Source organism: Phasianus colchicus, chromosome 2, assembly GCF_987193195.1.
Source record: "Phasianus colchicus chromosome 2, bPhaCol1.hap1.1, whole genome shotgun sequence".
Taxonomy (NCBI): Eukaryota; Metazoa; Chordata; class Aves; order Galliformes; family Phasianidae; genus Phasianus; species Phasianus colchicus.
The window spans coordinates 107326970-107349091 of NC_143437.1; the positions used below are offsets into that span (position 1 = coordinate 107326970).

The window sequence follows — 22122 nt, forward strand, 5'->3', positions numbered from 1 at the left end:
AAGCAGCCCGGCCCCACTGTTGAGGGGGGGGAGCCGATGGATGGATCCCGGTGGGAGAAGCTAAGGCCAAGCAGGAGCTAAAGGGACCGGGACTGCTGGCTGGGGACCGACTGAAGGTGGGGAAGGTGGGTGGTGGGGAGGGGTGGGCGAAGGACAAAATCCCATCACCGGCCACAATTCGGTCAGGGCTGCGAGGTTGGACCCACGCAACACCGCTCCATCCGCCTCCAGCGCTGGAGAAGGGAATCGGGGTTGTTCGCCTGCTCACCATTGCTCTGGATTGCACTTGGAGACCCATCTGGGGTTTGGGGGGCCCCGCTGCGAGATGTACCAGAGCTTAGCCATGGCGGCGAACCCTGGCCCCCCGTCCTACGAAGGGGCAGGTGGCTTCATGCACAGCGCTGCCGCCGCGTCCCCCGTCTACGTGCCCACCACCAGGGTCCCCTCCATGCTGCCCAGCCTGCCCTACCTGCCCAGCAGCGGCTCTTCCCAGCAAGCCAGCCCCGTCTCCAGCCACTCCATCTGGACTCAACCTGGAGCTGAAAGCGCCGCATACAACCCCGGATCTTCCCACCCGCCCGTGTCACCTCGCTTCTCCTTCTCCACCAGCACTCCCATCCCCTCCACCTCATCGCGGGATGCCGCGGCGGCTTACAGCAGCTCCTTGAGCCTTTCTGCTAACGGGAGGGAGCAATACAGCCGGGGCTTCGGCAGCTCCTACTCCAGCCCTTATCCAGCGTATGTGAGCCCCGAAATGGCCACCACTTGGACTTCTTCGCCCTTCGACAGCCCCATGCTGCACAACCTGCAGAGCAGAGGGACGCCCGCGGCCGCCCGGCACGCCAACATCGGTGAGCAAACCACCCCGAGGCAGGGATGGGGTGGGAGAAGGGAGAAAGGAAAAGGGAGAAGGGAGAAGGGAGGGTTTCAACTCCGTGTGCTCCCAGATCTTTATCCGCGCATCCTTCTCTCTGGAGGGTTTTGAATGCATCTCCGCCGGAGATGCAAAATTTTGGGCTTCCCCATGGGTTGTGCTGTGATGGACGCAACCCAACCCATTGGGGGGTTGCAAAAAGTCCTCAAGGGATGCGATTCCAAAAGAAAAAAATGTGAAAGTTAAATGGAGGTAGGCCTGGAGCGGCCAGAAATCACGTGCCGAGCTCCCGTGGAAGGGTTTGCTCTGCAAATAGCTCCGTGAACATTTTGGGGCCATCCCATTGCAGTCTGCAGGAGCACACAGGCAGCCCCTTCCTGGGCTTGGTTTTGGTGCAGAAGGGGGAAATTTAGGGACTGAATGCATAAGAGAAGTTCAGTATGTGAATCTCAGCTCTCACCCTTGGACTGCTTTGTGCTGTGTCCTCTTCGTAGTTTTGGGGAAAACTTGGCTGAGAAAATGTGATAGAGATGAAGAAACATATCCACTTTTGTTCTTTCAGCCACTGGCACCCGGTTTTGCTTTTTAGGGATCTCCCAGGTGGCCCAGAATTGAATTTCAGAGTCCCCATTGCCAAAAACACATCCGGGATCCCTTGAGCCGATCCCTGTCTGCGGTCGACACCCGAATTTCCATAAGCAGCCCTGTCCTAAAACCAAAGAAATCGCCCCACAAGGCTTAACATACTGCTGTCGTATTTTGGATAGAGTAAAAGGAGGAATGGAGAAAAGAGTGGGGCCGAAGGACTGCCCTTATAAATCTCCTTCTGTTGCCCACGGTCTCGTTGTGGAGCTATTGCTGTTAGCTTTGGAGTTAACAAAACGAAAGGCGAACAGCTCGCATTCATTGGCTGATAAATTTCAGGATTGCACTTTTTAACCTGCATTTTAGAGATCTCGTCCCATGAGATTTTCTCAGTCTTTTGTATTATTTTTAGGTGTTATCAAAGTGAAAGTCGGGTGTCGGCGAAGGCTTGGCCTTGCCAATGCCTTTTGCATTTCTTCGAGCACTAAGAGATTGCTTAAAATGGGGAGCAGAGAAGGGATGAAGGCCATTGGGGAAGGGATTTTGGGAAGCTGTGCAATGGTGGATGTGCAAAAAACCCATGAGCTATTGAATTGGATCATTTATGCATTTGTATTTGACTACCGTGGCATCTCTTCCCATGGGAAAAAAATATACCGCCTTTATGCAGCAGTCACAAATGACTTCTTAGCCATAAAGAACACTTACGAAAATGAAGTGATCAACATGAAGACTTGCAGTTGCAGAAACACTGGGCAACTTTCAGGTGATTTGGGGGTTCCAAGCCCTGTGCTGAGCAGAGCTCTGTGCTGTTGCCCCTCGGCTGCGGCCTCCCCGTGCTTTGTGCCGAGCTCTCACATTGCACCGCGCCGATGGGATGAAGCTGCCCAAAATTCAGGGTGCAGATAGAAATAGGGATGGCGTGGAAGGCAGCTTCTTGGTGGGCAGCTTGGGGTCCAAGCTCCTTCCTTGGCCTTTCTTTAGGATATTTCTTTCTCCGCACAATCTCTGGGTGGAAACATAACCCTTGGCGCAAGGCTCTGTTGAACCAAGCGGTCCTTGCAGCACTTTCATTTTCCTCCGGTCCTTGCTTAGTGGAAAATGCCACCCTTGGACTGCTTTAATTGCAGAGCAGTCTGTCAATACCATAATATTAATTATTATTATTACTAATGAAGATCAAGCGCATGCAGACGTAGTTGGAATTGCAGACTCAGACATGCAGTCTACGCAATTGGGAACGGCATTTATTTCCCACTGATAAGCAGTGCTGCAGGAAAAGCTCAGTGAAACTGTACTCAAAGGTGATAGAAAACAATACTAAAAGAAATGCTTTCTTGCTTTTCCCTAATAGGAAGGATTTGGGGTGCCATAGCAGCTCTGTGGTATCAAACAGCAGTCTGGGAAGCATAAATAAATATAGGGAAAAATAAAAATGGTGCATGTCCACGATGCCCCAGTTGGGCTTCTGGAGGTATGTCTGGGGAGCACTTCATTACTTTGCAGGGAGGATCAGAGCTGGCAGCTCAAGGCCGTGAACTTGCTGCAGGTGTGGGGATGGGACATGGGCAGTACCCCTCCAGGTGCCCCTCCTGCTGCACCCAACTGCCCCAAAATCCCTGAAATCCACCCCAAAACCAATGCAGGAGGGCAGCTTGCCCCTTCCCTCTGGCCAGGCGGAGACAAGTGTGGATTGAGGCAATTTGCAGCATGGGGACGGCGGACAGATGCTGCTTCCCCATCCCACTGCAATTTCATTGCAATTTGATTACATTTCTTTCACTGCAGCCAGTGCAAACTTCTGCAAAACAGAAGAAAAATGGAAGCAAAATAGAAGGGATTTTTGTTTGTTTGCTGCTCCATTTCTTCTTCTCGCTGTTTTTTTAAATTTTTCTTCACTTCTTGCTCCAGCGTCCGGAGGAGGCTGAGTTTTGCTGCCATGCTTGGGAGCATTTATCATGGGATCATAGAATTGTAGAATTGCAGAACCACTGAATCACCAAATTATAGAATTGTAGAATCTAAGAATTGTAGAACAGCGGAACGGTATAATCATTGAATTGTTGAATTGTAGAGATGTAGAATCATAGGAACGTAGAACTGTAGAGTCAAAGGATCATAGAATCACTGAATTGTAGAATTGTAGAATCATAGAAACATAGAACTGCAGAATCATAGGATCACAGAATCATAGAATCATTGACTCACAGAGTCACAGAATCATAGAATTGTTGAATCATGGCATCAGAACCATGAGAAGGGCAGCTGCTGGCCCTTTGCATTTCATTCCATCTTTTGCCAAGTCCCCAACCAGGCACTGCAAAGATCAAAGCTCCGAGCAGACGCTGTGCTCAGTTGGAAAATGTTTTTTCGGAGCTGTTGGGAGATTGGGAACCAGATCTTAACACTTTCCCATAGGGATGCGAAGAGCTTTGCCTGGTAGCATCCCCAGGCCAGCATTTCCAGTGACTCATTGCTTTTGCGACACCCCCTGCCCTACCCGCAGATGCCTCGGGGCAACAGTGGGAAGGATGGGGTTTGGTTTTTGCTCAAAGGCACGGCTCTGAACACTTTGGCTTTGGGCTGAGGAAGGCATTCCGGGATGCTTTCTCCCTCAACTTCTTTCCCCTTTGCAAAAAATCACCTCTAAAAGCAAACTGATCAATCACAGCCCTCCACAATTGTCACCGTGGCCATAGAGCACAGTCTGGGACTTGGGGGCAAAACCAAAGAATTAAGGGATAGGGATGCAGGATTTGAGCATGCTATTCATTTCTTTATCCCCTACGCATCTCCAAACAACATATTTAAAACTGCAAAGAAAGTGGCAACAATAGATTAATGATGTAGATCCATCATTGGAAACGATGCACAGTAAAACAGGCATGTTGCATAGAGCAGCTGTGGTGCAGTACATGCTACATATAAGATCATGTATTATAGATTTTGTATATATATTTATATATATATATTTGCAAAGCAGCGGAATTGAAGGCAATGGGAAATGGCTCCAACTCTAATGCTTTATCAAACCAGGATTCGTTATTTTTTTCTTCTCTGAATACAAATTTCAGTGTGTGTCTTTATCCCTGTAGCAAAAGCAATGATTTATTTCCTCAGAGCACAGCCCATCATTCCCTCTCTCCGCGTTTATTTTCATCAATTCTGGGGTGAAAAATATGAAATCCTTGGAAATAGAGGAGGGTTTATCTGGGGGTGTTTAGCAGAGGGAATTGGACCTGAATTGCTTCTGTGCTCTTCTGATGATGGAGGAGCCTTGGCTCGGCCGGCAGAGGTGCTCTTCGCTTCTCTCAAATGGAGAAATATCCCTTTCTTTTTTTCTTTTTTGAACGGGAAAACCCAATGGTTGCGATACTTAGAGAGCTTGGTAACATTGGCCTGGAAAAATCTTCCCTTTGCAGCAATGCACGGACCAGCAATAAATCCCAAGCCAGGTGAAAAAGCAGCAGGAGCACTGCGAGGTGAGCAGAGATCCATGCCTGGAGGTCGGCAGTGGTGGGGCTGTGAGAATAGGGATGTGAAAAAATGCAATTTTCAGCATACACGCACACAAAACCAAGAGTTAAGAACTTTGTTAAAGTAGAAAACTCCAAACTTTCAATGCTTTCTCATTGGCGAAGGGCTCTGGATTGAAATTTTTGCACCCGCTGAGCTTTGGGTGGATTGGGAAAAGAGCTGCAAGCGGACCTCTTTTTTTGGATATTTTATCCCCAAATTCCTTTCCACATCTATAAGCCTGGCGTGCCCTTTTGTATCGTTTGCTTACCAAAATGGGTTGCAGAGATGGGGCTCGTGGGGCTGCTGGGGGCAGAGGCAGACACGCCGATGTTGGCAATGCGGCCGCGCTGCTGAAACCCGAAGGCCGAGTTGTATCAGGATGGCTTGCTGGGTGCGAGGGACGTGTGTAGTTATGCAGAGGCTGGGGAATATTCAGCTGTTCCTCCTGCAGATGGGTCCCGAGCTCCCGCTGCTTTCGGGCTGTCTGGCAGGAAGGTGTAAATCTGCCTTTTGCGTGTGGCTGCAAGACGCCGCTTAAATAAGCGGGGAAATAGGAGAGAACGTGCATCCCAAATGACGCCAAATAACACCATTAAATTGCAACATAATGTTGGAGGGGGGTTTGCTCATGTGGGGGGGTGAGGGAAGAAGCAAACCCTTGGGCCAGCAATGCCTAGAGCTGCCTATTACCGTCCTGAAGCACGGCGAAATTCTAAACCCCTCCAATCTTCCACGAGCTGTCCTCACATGATCGGTCACGGTGACCGGTCCGAGCTGTAAATACATCCATAATGACAAATTAAAGCCAATTATCTGCCATTCCTGAGCAGTGAGGTCCTCAGACGCGGGTGCTCACATGTGCGTGACAGCGGCCGAAAATAATTCCATCGTCATTGCCTCTTGCAATGGGAGATGAGCGAACGGAGGGCTCTTTTGGAAATCCCTGTGCTGTGCACGCTTTGTAAGATCTCCTGTGAGGTGGTTGCAGGGATGGGTTTTTTTTCCTGGGGGTGTTCAGGTTTTGGGGGTTTTGCTTTGGGAAAGCAGAGCGCGGAGGAGAGATCCCGGCGGCTGGGCTGTGTTTGCAGCATTTCCCGTGTGCCCGAGCAAAGCCAACTCATGCATTCAGCTGAGATTTCTCTCTCTGTGCACAAACAGGAGTTGGGATCTCTCCCCCAGACAGAGATTCCTGAGCCTAGCAGGGATCTGACCCCGTCAACGGCGCTGAAACGGCTCAGCCTTCCTTCTGCTGTTGGCAGCACCTGGGTTTTAAAGCCAAGTTTGGGGCAGCACCAACTGGAAGTGAAAACTGATTTTTTTTTTTTTGTGCTAAGATGTGCTTAGTGATATTTCTTTTTCCTGGTTGTTGTCCTGCACAGTGATGGTTTTGGTTAATTCTCTTTGGTGGCTCTGATCACCCATAGCCCCTCTAGGAGGGGCAAAACTGTGTCTTTCTGCTACTGAAATAAGGAAAGTGCTGTGAGCTGAGCACCCTGCCCCAGCGCTCAGCCCCTGTGCACTGCCCAGTGCTTCAGTTTTCCCACTGGCTCCATCCAGGTATTCCCAGCCCGCTCTCAGGAGGTGTGTTGTGCTCATCACTGGCACCAAATTTCCTTTTGGATTTGCATCTGGAATGCAAACATTTTAAAAATTGAAAACAAAACAACACCACCACAACACCTTGCCTGCTCTGAGTTGAAAGCATCCCCATCTGAAAGCAAAAGAGGTGCTGGTGCAGAGGTGCAGACCTGTACAAACAACTCGGGGACCTGAAGCTTTTCTTCCCATAAACCAGCAGCACTTTCTTTTTCCTTTTTGGAAAGTGTCCGCAGGGTTTGCATGGTGCAGCACGAAGGGGTTTTCTGGTTTATTTTTATTTTTCACGACCTGGCGAGCTTCTTATCAGAGCCAGCTGGGCTCCACAGCCTTGGGAGGGAATCGGAAATTCAGCTTGTTTCTGAAGGAGGGAAAAAAAATAATTCATAGAAAGCCAGGGAAAGTGAGTTTTCCATCGGTGGGGAAGGGGCAGCTGGAGCAGGGGTGCGTGGGGCTGAACTCTTCCCTCCTGGTACCGGCTGCTTCTGACTCTGGGATCACAAAAGCCCTGTCTGGAAATGTCTCCTAATCCCTGGGGATGAGGTGTGTGTCTGCTGGGAGCATCTCAGGAGGAATCCTGCCTCCATCTTCTGGAGCCGTGTTATTATTATCTAGCTGTAGGTGTCCCTGTTCATTGCAGGCAGTTGGACCAGATGGCTTTTAAAGGTCCCTTCCAGCTCAAATGATTCCACTATTCTCTGATTATGCACAAGGCTCTGCTTTTCCAAGAAGGGAAAGAGGCAGATCTGGGGGCAACAGGAAAGCTGGAAAACCTTAATTCCTGTGCGCTCACACTCCAGAAGAAACAAAAAATGCATACATTAGTTTGCAAGCCAAGCTGTTGGGTTCGTAAGCCAAGGAGCCGCCGTCATTTAACATTCAGGACTCAAAGTGCTGGAACTGTAAATAAGAGCAGCAAGGAAGTGAGCCCCAGCCATCAGGGCTCCTCTGAACCACCCATTCGGCTCCAGGTGTCTACAGTGGATTTGAGAAGGGCTTGCTGGCCACAGGGCTGGCTGCTGGGAAGGCTGCTGAGCTGGGACACGCTGGGTGCTGCAGCTGATGGGGGGTGTCTTCTCCTCGTGGTCTCCTGGGCTGGGAGGATCATAGAATCATAGATGGAATAGCTTGGGTTGGAAGGATTATCCAGTTTCAACCCCCTGCCACAGGCAGGGCTGCCAACCACTGAATCGGGCTGCCCAGGGCGCCCTTGTGCCCTGGATTCCGGGCACAACTGAGGTTTTTCTGCATGAGTTTCCTATATTCAGTCCTTCCTTTTGTCCCCTCCCAGAGGACGGGCAGCCTGCGTGCCCCTCGCCCCCTCCGCAGCCATTTCTATTTCCAACATCCCGTCAGACTCTGTCACCTCCCTTCACACGCGATCAATAACAACGAGTGAGCAGGTTAATTATAATCACAGAATAAACGCCGCGGTCTCAAAGTTCACTCCACTCGAGCAGCGTTTCAAAACGAGTGGACGATGCCAAGAAACTTTCATTGATTCCTCCGGGACAGGTGTGGGAGTTTGAACCTGTCCCCAAGCTGATCTGATTCAAGACTACTCCATTTTGGTCCTTATCTCAACTTTCGCCTATCTTACAATGCCTGTTATTTTAGATAAAAAGTCCAATCAATTGGGTTAGAAAAAACTGCAAGTTGCATGTTGCCCTGATAAGTCGGGTACCTGCCTGGGCTGCACATTCTGAGCGCTGAGCTGACCTCTGCAGATACTTTATCACAGAATCACTCTGTCCATGGCCCCGCTTGGCTCTGAGCTGCCTTCCTATCCAGAAAGGCATCAAACAGGAGAAGGGAAGGGACAGGGATTAGACAGCTCCACCATCCTGTGTAACGCCAGGAACTGTAGACAAAGGCTCTGCTTGTGGCTGGGTGTCTTCCTATGGGGGTCCTATGTCCCTAGTGGGACTATGATCTGGGCTCCGAGCCCCAAAGTCCAAATGAGAGAGCTAAAAATATGGGGCGGGGGCCTCAGTGTGCACACAGACATCACATTTAACACTGTCATGGGGCTCTGACATATCAAGCAACATATAGCCTCTGTAGTCCATCTATTACTATACATGGTATATACATATTTTATAGCATACAAGATATGCATTTATATATATACACATTTATATATGTGTGTATGCATTATATTTGTGTATATGTAGTATATATATCTAATACTACATATAGTTATGTTCTGTATAGCCATAGAATAATAATTCTAATAACAAAAGCAAGGAGAACTGATTAGCAATGCTCCCTGCTTGCTAAAGCAGCATTCTTTAGGATATAGTATATCTATATGAATGGATATGTCTATACATGCTTGTATGTGCATACATACAAACATGCATATATAATATGCATACAATAATAATAATACAACTAATTTTATTCTTACAAGCAAGATTGACTCAGATAAATATCCTACATAGAATCGTAGAATCATTAAGGTTGGAAAAGGCCATTAAGATCATCTAGTCCAAGTGCTGACTGATTTGCACCACTCTGTACAAATAAAATCTAAAAAATGACTTTCTGGAGTGGCAGCACGGCAGAACTGCAGGTTGCAAGGGATGCCTGGAGATGTCCAAATCCAACCTGCCCAAAGGAGGGCCACCACCTTCGTTGGCTGAGATCTGCATTAGCTCTGGCTTTGTCTTGATTAGCCTTGGAAATGCCCAGGGGTAAAAATGCTCTCACCTCTCTGGTTATCCAACTCACCTCCTAATGAAACTTTTATCCTAATGCCCAGTTTGTCCCTTGTGTCTTCTGCCACTATTGAGTTTGCCTGTTGCCAGCATATATGCATATAACTTCTCCCTAATACTTCTTTGTCATGACCCTAAATAGGATCAGTTTCCTGGGCCCAGAACTGGTTCTGGCTTTAGTCCGCTCAGGTCATTTCTATAGACAGTTAGATGGCTACCATCAACAGATGCTGCAGTAGATGCATGACAACAGAGCATTGGGTTCCAGTGGCTTAAGGACTTTCAGCTCAATCTGTTGGGCTACAGCACCCAAAGGCACATGAAGGCTGTGTCACGCTGGAAGATGAACCAGATGCATTAGAAATCCAAAGTTTTCCTTGGCTCTGATGCTCTACATTTTTCCACCATCATCCCTTCCCCTGCAGTCAGCAAAGTAGAGCCTCTGCTAAGGCTCTTATTTGGAGATGGGATGTATTTCAAGGAGGAAAGCACTGGCTGATTTTTCTTTGTCTACTGAGAGAAAGACCATTTCCAGGTCCCTGCTGCCAAACCGACCCCATCCATGAGCTCTCCATGCTAATCTGAGATTTGTTAAAAAATATTTGGACAGTCGATAAGCAGAGGAATCTCCTGTTTATCAGAAGAGCCCCAGATATTTACAAGTGTAAAAACTGTAAGTAGGATGAAGAAAGGGGAGGTCACCTTGGTGGGTGGGATCAGGTCTGCATCCCAGCAAAAGAAAGCAGACCTTGGAGCTCACTTGTGAATGCCTTTGCCATCAGCACAAGTTGTCACTGAAGGGGCAGCCAGCGAGTTCTCTGAACACAACAGCTTTTGCTGCACTCTTTTGGGGTAAGCTTTTTGCAGGATGTGATGGATGGATTTGTGCTTGGCGGTGCCAGCAGCTGCTGATGAGGCAGGAGTAAGCAGGTAGGGATGGATGGGGGGAACAAATGGGTCTGCTTATTGCCCCTGTTGTATAGGGTTGTGCTCAAGTAGGGTGCTGAGGTGGCTGTGATCTAACACGTGTCCAGCCTGTCTGTCATCAAAATAGCCTTCGTCTTGCATGCGTGAGTGCATTAGTGAGTGGTCTTCCCACTGGACACGGGAAAAGGATGGCCTTACTCTAATGTAGCACAAGGAGTGTTTGCTAAACCTCTAGCCCATGTGCAGACACAGGACCCTACATCATCAGGAGCGTTTGCACTTTCTCCTGGGCAGCAGGCTGTGTCTTTTGGATTTGAGCCATGGTGCTTCAGTGTGTGTATGCCTCATGCAGCTCTGGTACGATATTTAGTCTTGAGAGTTTGAGACCTGGTGATGCTGGAGTGCTTTTCCAAGAAACCAGCTTGTCCAGCCTCCAGCACCACCTCTTACTCCTTTCCAAAACCATATGCTGAGACATTCCTGGAGCAGTGCTTTAGTTGTTCTCCACTCGCCCTTGCAGTGGACACACAGTGGGGCATGGAAGAGCCTTTGTTCCTTCACAGTAGGGAAGATCAGTGTTGCAAGGAGATGACTTGATCAAGGGAAGCTTATTGCAAAGCCAAGGCTGAACCCAACTCCAGGCACAGGATTTGACCAACCTTCCCCTCATATCCCTCTAGCACATGATTTCAGCTGGTCCTTTGGCTGCTTCTACCTCTACTGTCCTTCAAATTGGGGAAAACATATCCACGAAGGAAAGGAATATGCTTGGCTGTTGGCAAAGCTCTGTGCCATAGACCTTGGCTCACCGCAGGCAGAGCAGGGAGCTTTGCAGAGGAGGGACACGATGTTCCCTTTGCCTTGACATGAAACATTTGGCCTGGGAACAGTTGTGCAGGAAGAGTCTCGCTCTGGTGTTTCACAAAGCAAAGGGGAAATGCATTTTGCCTTTTCAAAAGTGGCGTGTGGCTCAGCCAGATTGTAGGTTGGAAGCTTCCTATGCAATGGAGTGGGGTCCTTGGGCTTGCAGGGGTAATGCTGCTTAGTCTAAGCAGCCAGTTCATGGTGGGGAGTTCTCCCCTTCCACCATTCTCTGCAGATCAGCAACCCACAGGTGATGTCAGCTGTTAACACAGCTCACAAGTGAGTGGGGAACTGCACTCCCAGCAGCAACTGGCTCACTGATGGGTACTCTTAGGCAGACATTATCCTGCTGTCTCCCTGCCAACCACATATCTGGGTCCCATTTGTCTCTAAAATAGTGGATAAGTTTGCACAGATCTTTCCCCAAACCTGCTAGAGGGGAATCAGACAGAGAATAGGAAGGGGGAGAAAAAGCCAATGGGCAGAATCTGTTTTTAAAGAACCATGCTCAGCTCCACTGGCTAATAAAACACAAGGGCTTTCTGTTCCCCATCTGCATGCCAAGCTGATGATGCCCCCATAGAAAAGGGAAAGACCCACTGACAGCTTTCTCTTGGCTGCAGATCTCTTTCAGGCATAAATGTGGGCTCTTTTATTTATAGTAATTCCCTATTTCTTCTGCTTTTGTCTCTCCTTGTTTTCTGCTGCTGTTTTCCTTCCCAGTCTAGCCCTGCTCAGACAGAGTACTGGAACAAGAAGCAGTTTTAACAGCTGTGATCTAAGCAGAATGTTTCTGGTGGTTTTCTTTAGCACATAAAGCTTCAACTCCTGGAGTCCCATGCAATTCATGGGAGACTCTCAACCCATTTAAGAGATGCGACTTTCAGCTCCAACAGCTGCAGCAAAACACTGATTAAAAGCACCTCAAAAGGGTAAAACTGTAGGAAGGACTTCCACAATGTCACTTTTTTTGATGGAAACTGTTCTGGGATTTAGGACAAATTATCCTCAACAGACAGGAATGGGTAAATCCCATTTCTCTCTACCATGCTGTTGTGGCTGTCCCTTGAATCAGAAAGTGCTGGTGGCTTGGGACCTTCTCAGAGCCCAGGGTGTCCATGTGTCCGAGTGCCCAATGTCCTGTGCCTCAGCTGCCAGTGCCCCCAGGAGTCCATTTGGGATTCTGTATACACAGAAATGTGGCTCTCACCTCTTATCATAACAAATTGTTTTAGGAAACCGCTTCTCTGCAGGGAAAACTGCTCTCAGGCTCTGTTTAGAGCCTCTAAGTGCCTGGCTGTGTTTGAAGGACAGCTTCTCTTTTGCTGAGTTGCTTCACTGGCTTGAGAAGACACTTCTGCTGGGAGAAATGTTGATATTAAATATCCCTCCAGCTGTAAACAAAACTCCAGTGCTATATTAATGGAAGTCTCTTTCTCCCTGGCAAATAGAGAGGGTTGGGGGCAGGAAGGGGCTGGAGGGCAGAAGAAAGGAGACGACCTTGTTGCTGCTTCTCCTGCAGGTCTGACCTAAATGTGTGCTAGGAAGGCTCTTTGTCTCCTCCTGGAGGCTGGTTTGGGAACAAAAACTTACAAACTGGCTGTTGGTTCTGGAGGAGTCAAAATCTCTCCACCAGAGGTGCTTCTACTGTTTTATTCCTTTGTGTACTGATCGTTTGGATTCACCTGCTGAAGGTGATTTCTGCAAGGATGTGAAATTTAAGGTTGTTAAAGAAAAGCCCTGTCTCACAGTCAGAAGGTCTGGGATGGGTACACTGGCACAGTTGGGGTTGGGAGAGATGGTCAAAGGATCCAGTGTGAGGGATGTGCAAGCTCTCTTTAGACTCAAGCCTTGGGCAGCCTCCTCTTGATCTTCTTGGTTGTGTGAGAGCATCTGATTCTCTTTCTGGGAAGGCAGAAGTACTCAGATTTCAAGCAGGCCGTGTCCTTTGTGGCGGGAGATGCTGTCATGCCCCAGCCATGCTGGCAATAGTGCCTGTAAATGTGGGCTGCCTAGCATCTCTGATCTGTTTTCTCCTCTAGCCCTGCGTTGCCCTCACTGGTTGCTCTCTGTGGACCTGGCGGTGGATGTAAAAAACCACTCCCAGTGACTAAGGGCCATATGCATGAATGCTTTTTCCCTAATAGCCCTCACTGCCCCACTTAAAGAGTTGCTCCCAGGTCCTTAGGGATAAAATGTCCCATTGTGGAAAGTATTTCTGCCATTAGCGTGCTCAAGACCTCACCCAAGATTAGAAGACTGTTGTGCAACACGCAAGTGACATTTCCTGCCCTGGGGACCTTGCAGCCTTCATAAACAGTAGGTGTGAGGGGAAGAAGATTTGTTGTAAGCTGGTGACTGGGACCCGGCCAGGACCAAACCCACCCATTCCACAAGCTGGCTCATTTAGCATGGTTCTGTGATCTGCTCTCATTTGAGCAGCTCCTTCATGGACCAAGGGCAGGGTTTGATAAAGCATTAAAATAGAAAGCCGTTAGCATTAGGTTAGCATTAGGGATCCAACCCATAAAAAAGATCATGATCACAAGACCGATATAATCTAAGATAAGGGTTGGGCAAAGTCACTCCGGGAGCTGAGCCTTCGAAGAGGAACACGAGACTTTCTAGCACACGTGGCAAAGGAGGCTGTTCCAACCACGGGACTGTTTCTTTCCTAGCCAAACTGGCAAATGTTATCCTTTCCTTAACCCTGCTCCACACGTGGCTTTGGGAGGGGGACTAAATCTTTTGAGGAGGACCTCTTAGCAGAAAGGCTATTATAGAAGTCACCGGACGGGCCCATAAATCTCCATTATCAGGCAGTGGCTCCTGCACCACGAAACGGAAATCGTTGCCCTGAGTGCAACTGGGGGAGCCTTTCCTTCCATTCCATTGTTCAGGTCCCTCTGGGAGCCGTTCAGGCAATTTGCTGCCTGAATAAACGTTTCCTTTCTCGGCTGCTAGTACAAGGTGAGGGAACGAATAAGTGTCAGGGGATCCCATAATGCCAGGATTTAGAGCTCCAGCCCCAACGCAGCAGCCAAGAAAACACATTGCTGCTTCTCATGAGGAGCCTCCAGTCTGCCAGGCCTTAAGCCCTGTTATTTATAACAAAGGGCAAATGAAGCAATCAGCAAGCGTGCCCCAAACTGGGTGCAGATTTGGATGCCATGATTTAAGAAAGACATAAAACTATTAGAGGGTCCAAAGGAAGCCTATGAAGATGGCTCCTGTTATTGTGGGCTCAGAGCACTAGGAATGGCCTTGTCTCAGTGAGGACCTTGGAGATGCTGTGGCCTTCTCAAGAGAACCCATGCATGGGAAGGGGTCCTTCTTCCCACTTATGCCCCTGAGGGAGGGAGGCAGGCAAGGACCATTGCCCATATCTTCATAGATGAGCAGCTGTTTTGAGTGTTTGGGTTTCCTATGCCTTGGATGTCTGGCCACGTCAAACTGCGTGGGTTACTGCTGGTAAGGTCAACTTATTATTTTACAGACCCACACACAGGACCAGTTCAGAAGACTCCCCTTCACAGCTTCAGCCCTGAATTTAGTGATGCTGTGAAATTAGAGCATCTCTTTTAGGAAACAATCTAGTCTCTTGCCTTTTCTCCATTGGTGCCAAAATATGTTACCCTTTTATTCTCCGAAAGGTGCTCACTAAGCCTGCATTGTCTTCTCTGAGCCAATCTTGAGTAGTTTCCAAGACACATCCTTCTAGAGAACATCCCTGCTGAGAGGAACTTGTCATCACCAAGCACGTCTTGAAGAAAGAGAGGCTTTTTCTCCTCCAGGTGAGACTTGCTGAAGTCAAGGAGGCCTGACACGACTCTAGGAATGGCATTAATGCACTCCACAGATGTCATCTTCTGACTCAGCGCTGGCTGCTGCATGCAGAGGACGCACCCATCTGCTATCTCCCCATGAGGCTGTCATTAAGGATAGCCACCCATTGCGTGGAGCCTCAGCGTGACCTGGGAACAAAGTCTGCTCCTTCTCCATCTCTGGTTATTCCTATTTATTAGCGTTTCACAAGGCTCACCTTTGTCTGCAGCTGAGAGTGGAAAATCATATTTATGCTATCCTAACCAAGGGCTAGTCCAGCTCTTGACATTTCCAAAGTGTTTGCCTTTTTCTTGCTTTGATTAAAAACGTTCAGATTTTGGTTTTCTAGCATAAAATTCTCCAAGAAAGATGACATTTTGTAATTATCAGCCAAGGGTTTTAACTGTTGTCTTTGGACTACCCCTGCTATGCCCAGTTCTCCCTGGATTGTGTCAATGACTCTAGCTGACCTCGTTTTAAAGAGGAAAGGATTTTCTCACAAGATGAAAATTACTCTGAAAATAAAGTCGCTTTTTTTGGGAAGAGGGGGAAATGATTAATCCAAAATCTCAGAAATTTCTAAGATGAAAAAAAAAAAAAAACGGTGAAATGTTTTCCTTTCTTGAAATTTTTCAAGGAAATGAGTTCCTTCCTGACCAACTCTTACAATTCCTCCTTTTTTCAAAGGAAGTTTATTTGATCTGGATTTTGGCTGTGACTCAGTGATGATTTTAAAGGGGAAAGTGAGGCATTATGGTTGTAGCATCACTGAGTCCACATGTACAAAAAACACCTGGAGGGATTCCCATCTTTCCTAAAACACCAGCATTGCTCAAAGGAAATAAGGTTCTGGTTCTGAGCCCCTTAGGTACACCTTTTCCTGTCTTCTAGCATTTCCCCAATGCCGTCTTGCCATTTTTAGCCTGGTTTTCTAGAGAAAACTAAGCTCATATGAATCCTTCTCCATGTCTGGTTACCGCTCCCACCTCAGCCATTGTTTAATCCTTTGGTTGCCCAAGGAGGTTGTGGATGCCCCATCCCTGCAGGCATTCAAGGCCAGGCTGGATGTGGCTCTGGGCAGCCTGGTCTGCTGGTTGGCGACCTGCACATAGCAGGGGGTTGGAACTGGATGAGCAGTGTGGTCGTTTTCAACCCAGGCCATTCTATGATTCTATGATTCTTTATAGAAATATAGTTTTCTACTGATCTTCCAAAAAAAGTTTGTAGAGCAGGAGAAAACATGGCTGATGTTTGAATGTAACACTACTGGCAGAGAATCCACATGCGACCGAGACATAGATCTGCAAGAAATCCAATTCTGTTGGTTTGTTGTTTGGGGAACAGACTTCCAGCAGAAAGGAGATTCCTGTACAGGCAGCAGGGGGGCAAGCACAGTGTATAGCAGTGTTGGTACCAGCATGCTGTGAGTTAATGCTATACTGGTATGTGGTGGTTACAGGTCTCAGTGCAAAGCTTTTGCCATCCTCCAAAAGTCTCCTGTGTGATGCAGTATTTTAGAACCATGCTTTTTCAGCAGCCTGGTTTACTCCCAGTCTACACCAAGCGATGGAGCCTTTTGCTGCTATTTGTTCTTTTCTTCTTCTCTCCAATCAATTTCTTATCTCGCCTTCGTTTCTGCTGCTGGTAGCAGGACATGTGTATGCCTTGGTTGCTGTGTCTGGGTGGATAGGAAATCCAGAGGCAGGAATGGGTTTGTAACCTCATTTTCCAGAATAAATACCCTCCCCAGCCTGATCTCAATAGCTGATATTCTTCAAGTGGGATCACCAGCAGCAACACGCATTTTCAAGGGCCTTGCCAACTGCACGTAGCTACATTCTGTGCTTGTATTTTATTAGGTGAAGTGTGTTGGGCTGATTGAGGTTTGGCTTCTAGAGGGCTTTGTACACGAGGTTGAGCTGTCTTCCCAAGTGGTGACATTGTTGAGGTGCCCTGAGCTCTGCAGCAGTCTGCAGATGGCAAGGACCAGTCGCAGCCAGAAGGATGGGGCTGCCCCATCCTTGGGCAGTCATCCTTACCATCATGTCACAGCCACAGCTGAGGCACGGTGGAGGGTGAACCTGGACTGTGGTGAGTGAATGCACCAGGATGGAGATTTGCATCCAAATCTGTGACACCTCTGTTCAGGAGCTGCTTCTTGTGCTAATAGGGCAAAGGCATGAGAACATCTCTTTTCCTTGGCTCTCTACAGCAATTCTGCAGAGGGGCTGAGTAAGGAGCAGAGCTGTAAGAAGCACAGACAAGATTCTCTCTGCCCACACTTGCTTGATCTCCAATGAGGGATGCCTGGGCAGTTCTCTTCTGTGAGTCCAGGCTTGTGTTTTTCCATGGTCACAGGCAATTTGTCTGGACTGTAAACACAGCCGTTTGCCTGCCCCAATCTGTTTGCCCTGGCTATGTCCAGTTTTGAAAATTGGATAACGTCAGAGCAGAAGGGAAGGTTTCTATTTCTGTCTCCTTGTATCCGTGTCCCAGCACATCCCTGCTGCCACAGAAGCCTTCCAGCCAACACTACGACAGGGAAAGGGGATTCTCTTCCCAATAATTTTGTTGGCTTCCCTGTGGAAGGAAAGCTGTTTCTTGCACTTTATAGACTCTGATTTCTGGTGATTTCTTTAAACATCACTGCTGGGTTCAAATATTGAGAACCAGAGCAAAAAAAAATTCACGTACAGTTGCTTAACTAACCAAACATTTTCCTTTCTCTCCCATCATGGCAGCAGAATTTTTTGATGATTATTCAGAGGGGCGAGAATGTGTCAACTGTGGGGCCATGTCCACCCCGCTCTGGAGGAGAGATGGCACAGGGCACTACCTCTGCAACGCCTGTGGGCTCTACCACAAGATGAACGGCATCAACCGGCCCTTGTTCAAACCTCAGAGGAGGCTGGTAAGTCAGCAGCACACGGCGTATGCGGGATAAGGCTGTGTGCAAGGATGGAGACAGCCAAGGTCAGGCTGGATGGGGCTCCAAGCACTGATGGAGCTGTGGGTGTCCCTGTTAAGTGCATGGAGTGGGACAGATGGCCTTTAAGCATCTCTTCCAACTCAAATGATTCTGTGATAAAAAGGTGACAGCTAGGTGGTGATGTCAGGGATATTTCCATTCTGTGGTCTCCATGTGCCTAACATAGCTGAGTTTGGTCCAGTTTTCCAAACTCAGCAAAATTACATTCTGTTTGATGAGATATTGATCTAAGATATTGTACTGTTCGAACTAACTGTGCTCTCACTTCATGGTGGTCAGACATCTTTTCTGGACACCCTGTTTCCTGCTGTAATTGGACAAGCTAAAGCAGAGCTTCTGGGGCAAGTCATCATCCCAAAGACTGTGGGCTCGGGATGGGACATTCATGGGGAATGGGAATATTTTGGTGTTGATATTCTGCCCATGCCAGCCTGCTTTGGAGGGGAGTTTTGGGAAGGGCATCTATGCCCCAGGGACATGGGGGTCACAGTCCCCAGGCAGCAGTGAGCCAGCAAGCCTTCCCTCAGAGACTCATCTTCCATGTGGCTTCATCCTAAGCCTGCCCTGCACTTCACATAGCACAAAACTGATTCTGCTCGAACCCAGCCATTCCCTGCAAGTGCCTAAAATCACACTTGTGGTTTGAGCACAGCCACCACTCACGGCCACCCAGCGCCCTCTGGTGAAAAGCCCTTCCAGCCATGGGCTGAGCCAAGCTGGTGATGAGTTGGACTGGATGTTCCTTGTAGGTGCTGCCCTTCCAGCACTGGGTCTTCTATGATTCTGTAATTCTGTGACCTGGAGCAAACTCGCTGGGATCCGAGATGCTGCCAGAGGGCTGATGTGTATTTTTTCCCTCTATTTTCTCTCACAGTCGGCTTCCCGTCGCGTCGGCCTCTCTTGTGCCAACTGCCACACGACCACAACCACACTCTGGCGCAGAAATGCCGAGGGAGAGCCTGTCTGCAATGCCTGTGGGCTCTACATGAAGCTCCATGGGGTAAAACCTTTATTCCTTTTTACTCTTATGGGGAGGGTGTCCAGAACACAAAGGTGACCCGCAAATTAGGTCCACATTCTTCCCTACATAAATGCACTTTAGTGAAATGCCTACCAGTGGGGACTTTGTGCATACAGGGAGTGTCTGATATATCTAGAATAGTCCTGTTGGAGTCCGAGGCAAGCAGAACGTCAGGATGTGAATCTCCAGCCCTTCTCCCACCAGTCAGTGGCAACGGACCCAAAGTGGCAGAGACAGAGTCCTCCAACACCTTGGTGTTTACAGAAGCAAGACCCATTCTGATTCCCGTTGCTACTGCTAGGGTTTTTTTATTCACTTCCATGCTCTCAAGGTTTTCCTGCTTCAGAACAGATGGAAGTGTATTCATGAGCGATAGTCCAAAGCTGGAAGACAAGATAGATGAGGGGAAGCCACCTAACCCAACAAATTCTTCCTAGAAATCCCAGTATGTTTCTGACTATGAGGTTGGCGAGCTCAGTGGGATCAGTTCCTAAGGGAGATTTCCCCATACAGATTGGGTAGCTTTCCGTAAATAGGCATTGGCCAGAAAGACATCTTCATCTCCAAGTTCAACAGGAAAGTAAAAAAATCACTCAATATCTATGCTGTAAAAAAGCCCATCTATTCCCATTCAGAAGCACACTTTGTAGCTTTGACATCTCTCTTCATACAGCAATGCAGACCAGTGGCTTTGGGCTCCATTTTGTTGTTGCTTTCAATTAAATCAGCCGGGTTTTGTGGAGCTGATGAGGTAGAGCTGGAGTCATCTCTTAAGTGACTGTATGGATGTACAGAAACCAATGCTCTTGTATATCTGGGTTCACAGGTTCCAAGGCCATTAGCAATGAGAAAAGAGGGCATTCAGACAAGGAAGCGTAAGCCGAAGAACCTTAACAAAACAAAGACGCCAGCAGGTAAGCACTAAAAAGGAGTGCTAATTATGTGTGTACACACGTGCCATCGACCACTTGGATTTATGCTGTATGATTCAGACACCCAACAACAAAATGGGCTGATTCTTCAAAAAATGGGGAACGTTGGAATGAATTTCAGCAGTAACAAAGGCCTTTCTGCTACTTTTTTTTTTTTTTTTTTTTTCAACCTACAGTAACTTTGAGTGCTTTGAAGTGAAAGGCCCTTGGGAAAAGTCCAATTTACCATCTGCTTTCCCACAGGTCCATCCAGCAGTGAGAGTCTTACTCCAACCACGAGCTCCACAAGTAGCAGCAGCAGTGCCACAACCACTGAGGAAATGCGCCCCATAAAAACAGAACCAGGGCTCTCATCTCATTATGGGCACCCCAGCCCAATTTCTCAGGTACTGAGGGCAGTGGGACAGAGATGGAACTGAGAGTGGTAGATAAGGGGAGAAGAACATCTTAAAAACCTTCTCTATACTAAGAGGTTGCTTCTTTTCAATGCTGGGATCTAGAAGTTCACAGTAGGAAATCTGGGATGGGGCAAAAATACACATGGCTTGTGTACCATGTTTACAGCACAATGTGGATGCTCAAAGATATGCAGAAGTTCTGAATGGACAAAAAGTTGTAGTAGCCCTGTTGAAAATGGGAGATTTCTTTCAGCTGGGCAGCTGCATAAGTCACACCACAATAAAAATATCCATTCTCTTTGTATGACTTGATTCGTCCTGAACAAGAAAATCTTGGCAGTAGGACTCTAGCTTATCTCCACTGGCTGGATGTGCATTGAGAAATGTACTCACATTGCCCTAATCTAACCCAGTCCCTGCAAAGGTAAATCAAGGCAGCAGGATGGCAGAGCTGCAGGGTACAGTGGGTGCTCTTCACCTTATCCACCACTAGATGTCTTAGGAACAGCACTGCATCCATGCATGGTGAGCATCCTTCTGAGCAACACCCAGATCTGGAAGCTGATCTTTGTGAGCCTTCTGTGGGTTTAATAATTATGCCTTGGTTAAGGATCCCCCGCAGTGCAGCACAACTGAAAAAATAGAAGTGGTAAATGATAGTTGCTCTCCTCTTGGGTTCATATGAGGAACAGCAGTATTTAAAAAGAAATAAGCATGGAGAAAAAGGTATGTTGGGCTGGACTGACCCTGCACCTGCAGCCCTTTGCAGCAAGGTTTGCAATCCACAGGAGGGCATTTGTGAACTAGGAACACCCAAGGCCAATGAATCCTCAAATCTTGGGTGGTAAAATGATCACTTATGGCATTTAGAAGAGAATAATTTGTCCCCTATGCAATACTAGTAAAAGGCAGGGTCTAGAACAAGAAGGAGAGTCTGCCCAAAGCATCACACATAAGCTATGGCAATCTATGGCAAATCCTCAGACATGTTACTGCCCCACATGAAGGGCTCCTCTATTATTTGAAGCTTTTTTTTTTTTTTACAAGGTTTTTCTTCTTCTGCAGGCATTCTCGGTCTCTGCCATGTCTGGACATGGATCTTCAATTCATCCTGCAATTTCAGCCCTGAAGCTTTCCCCGCAGGCTTACCAGTCAGCCATCAGCCAGTCTCCACAAACCAGCTCCAAACAGGACTCCTGGAACAGCCTGGTCTTAGCTGAAAACCATGGGGACATCATAACTGCATAAACTGGTCTTCCACTCATAGACTTGAGGCTGATCCACTGGAGAGATGAAGAAGATGCCACGTAATAATCATGTCAATGTTGTTTCCCTCCTCCCCTGCTCTCCTGCCATGGTGAGATGTTCCAACAAAGAGGTAAAGAGGTGAAGTGTAGGAGAGCTCTTACAAAACAAACCAAGAAGACTCAAATCTCAAAGTAACTAATGGATTTGAAACCTTTTTCCTCCCTTCAAACAAGTTTCCTTTTATTTGATTGCCACCACCTTCTAAGAAATAGCCAGAAACACAAAAATGAACATATTTTTTTTTGTGGGGGGTTGTCTATTTAAAAACATTTGCCATTTGAGACTTAGACAATGGTGGCACATACACATCTTTTTCTCCTGTCACCATCCATTTGTTTCCTGACCAGAGGGAATGCCATCATCATTACCCCATTTCAGTGATCCTCCATCAAATGGAGCCAGTTTCAGAACAGTTTGTGGAACAGACATGCTGTGGTGGCTTTAGTGGATTACATATGATCTAGGGTAGAGAAAAAAAAGAGACCCACATCCTCATCCTCAGCTCATGCATCTAGAGCATTGCCTTCATTTCCCTAGATGGTCTGAAAACCTAATGAATGTCTG

At 47.7% G+C, this 22122-nt stretch overlaps 1 protein-coding gene across 3 annotated transcripts; it reads left to right on the forward strand.

Annotated features, from left to right (window-relative positions):
• The first annotated feature begins 29 nt into the window (after positions 1 to 29).
• On the forward strand, positions 30 to 21625 carry GATA4 (GATA binding protein 4). 3 transcript variants are annotated; one of them, XM_031603804.2, is made up of 7 exons: positions 34 to 116; positions 610 to 851; positions 17652 to 17821; positions 18774 to 18899; positions 19747 to 19834; positions 20096 to 20238; positions 21316 to 21625. In XM_031603804.2, the coding sequence occupies exons 2-7, from the start codon at positions 755 to 757 to the stop codon at positions 21496 to 21498; spliced, it is 807 nt and encodes a 268-aa protein (XP_031459664.1). In that variant the 5' UTR covers positions 34 to 116; positions 610 to 754; the 3' UTR covers positions 21499 to 21625. The 3 variants fall into 3 exon arrangements, with proteins under 3 accessions (XP_031459662.2, XP_031459663.2, XP_031459664.1); XM_031603802.2 differs by having other exon boundaries at positions 30 to 851; XM_031603803.2 differs by having other exon boundaries at positions 31 to 851; positions 17655 to 17821.
• Positions 21626 to 22122: the final 497 nt, after the last annotated feature.

What these genes read in the sequence shown, in the direction of transcription:
- GATA4 (XM_031603802.2), top strand. Translation starts at nt 326, where the DNA reads ATGTACCAGAGCTTAGCCATGGCGGCGAACCCTGGCCCCCCGTCCTAC. An exon ending in TCTACATGAAGCTCCATGGG is followed by an intron (nt 18,900 to 19,746) that starts GTAAAACCTTTA and finishes CTGGGTTCACAG; the next exon opens with GTTCCAAGGCCATTAGCAAT. An exon ending in ACCCCAGCCCAATTTCTCAG is followed by an intron (nt 20,239 to 21,315) that starts GTACTGAGGGCA and finishes CTTCTTCTGCAG; the next exon opens with GCATTCTCGGTCTCTGCCAT.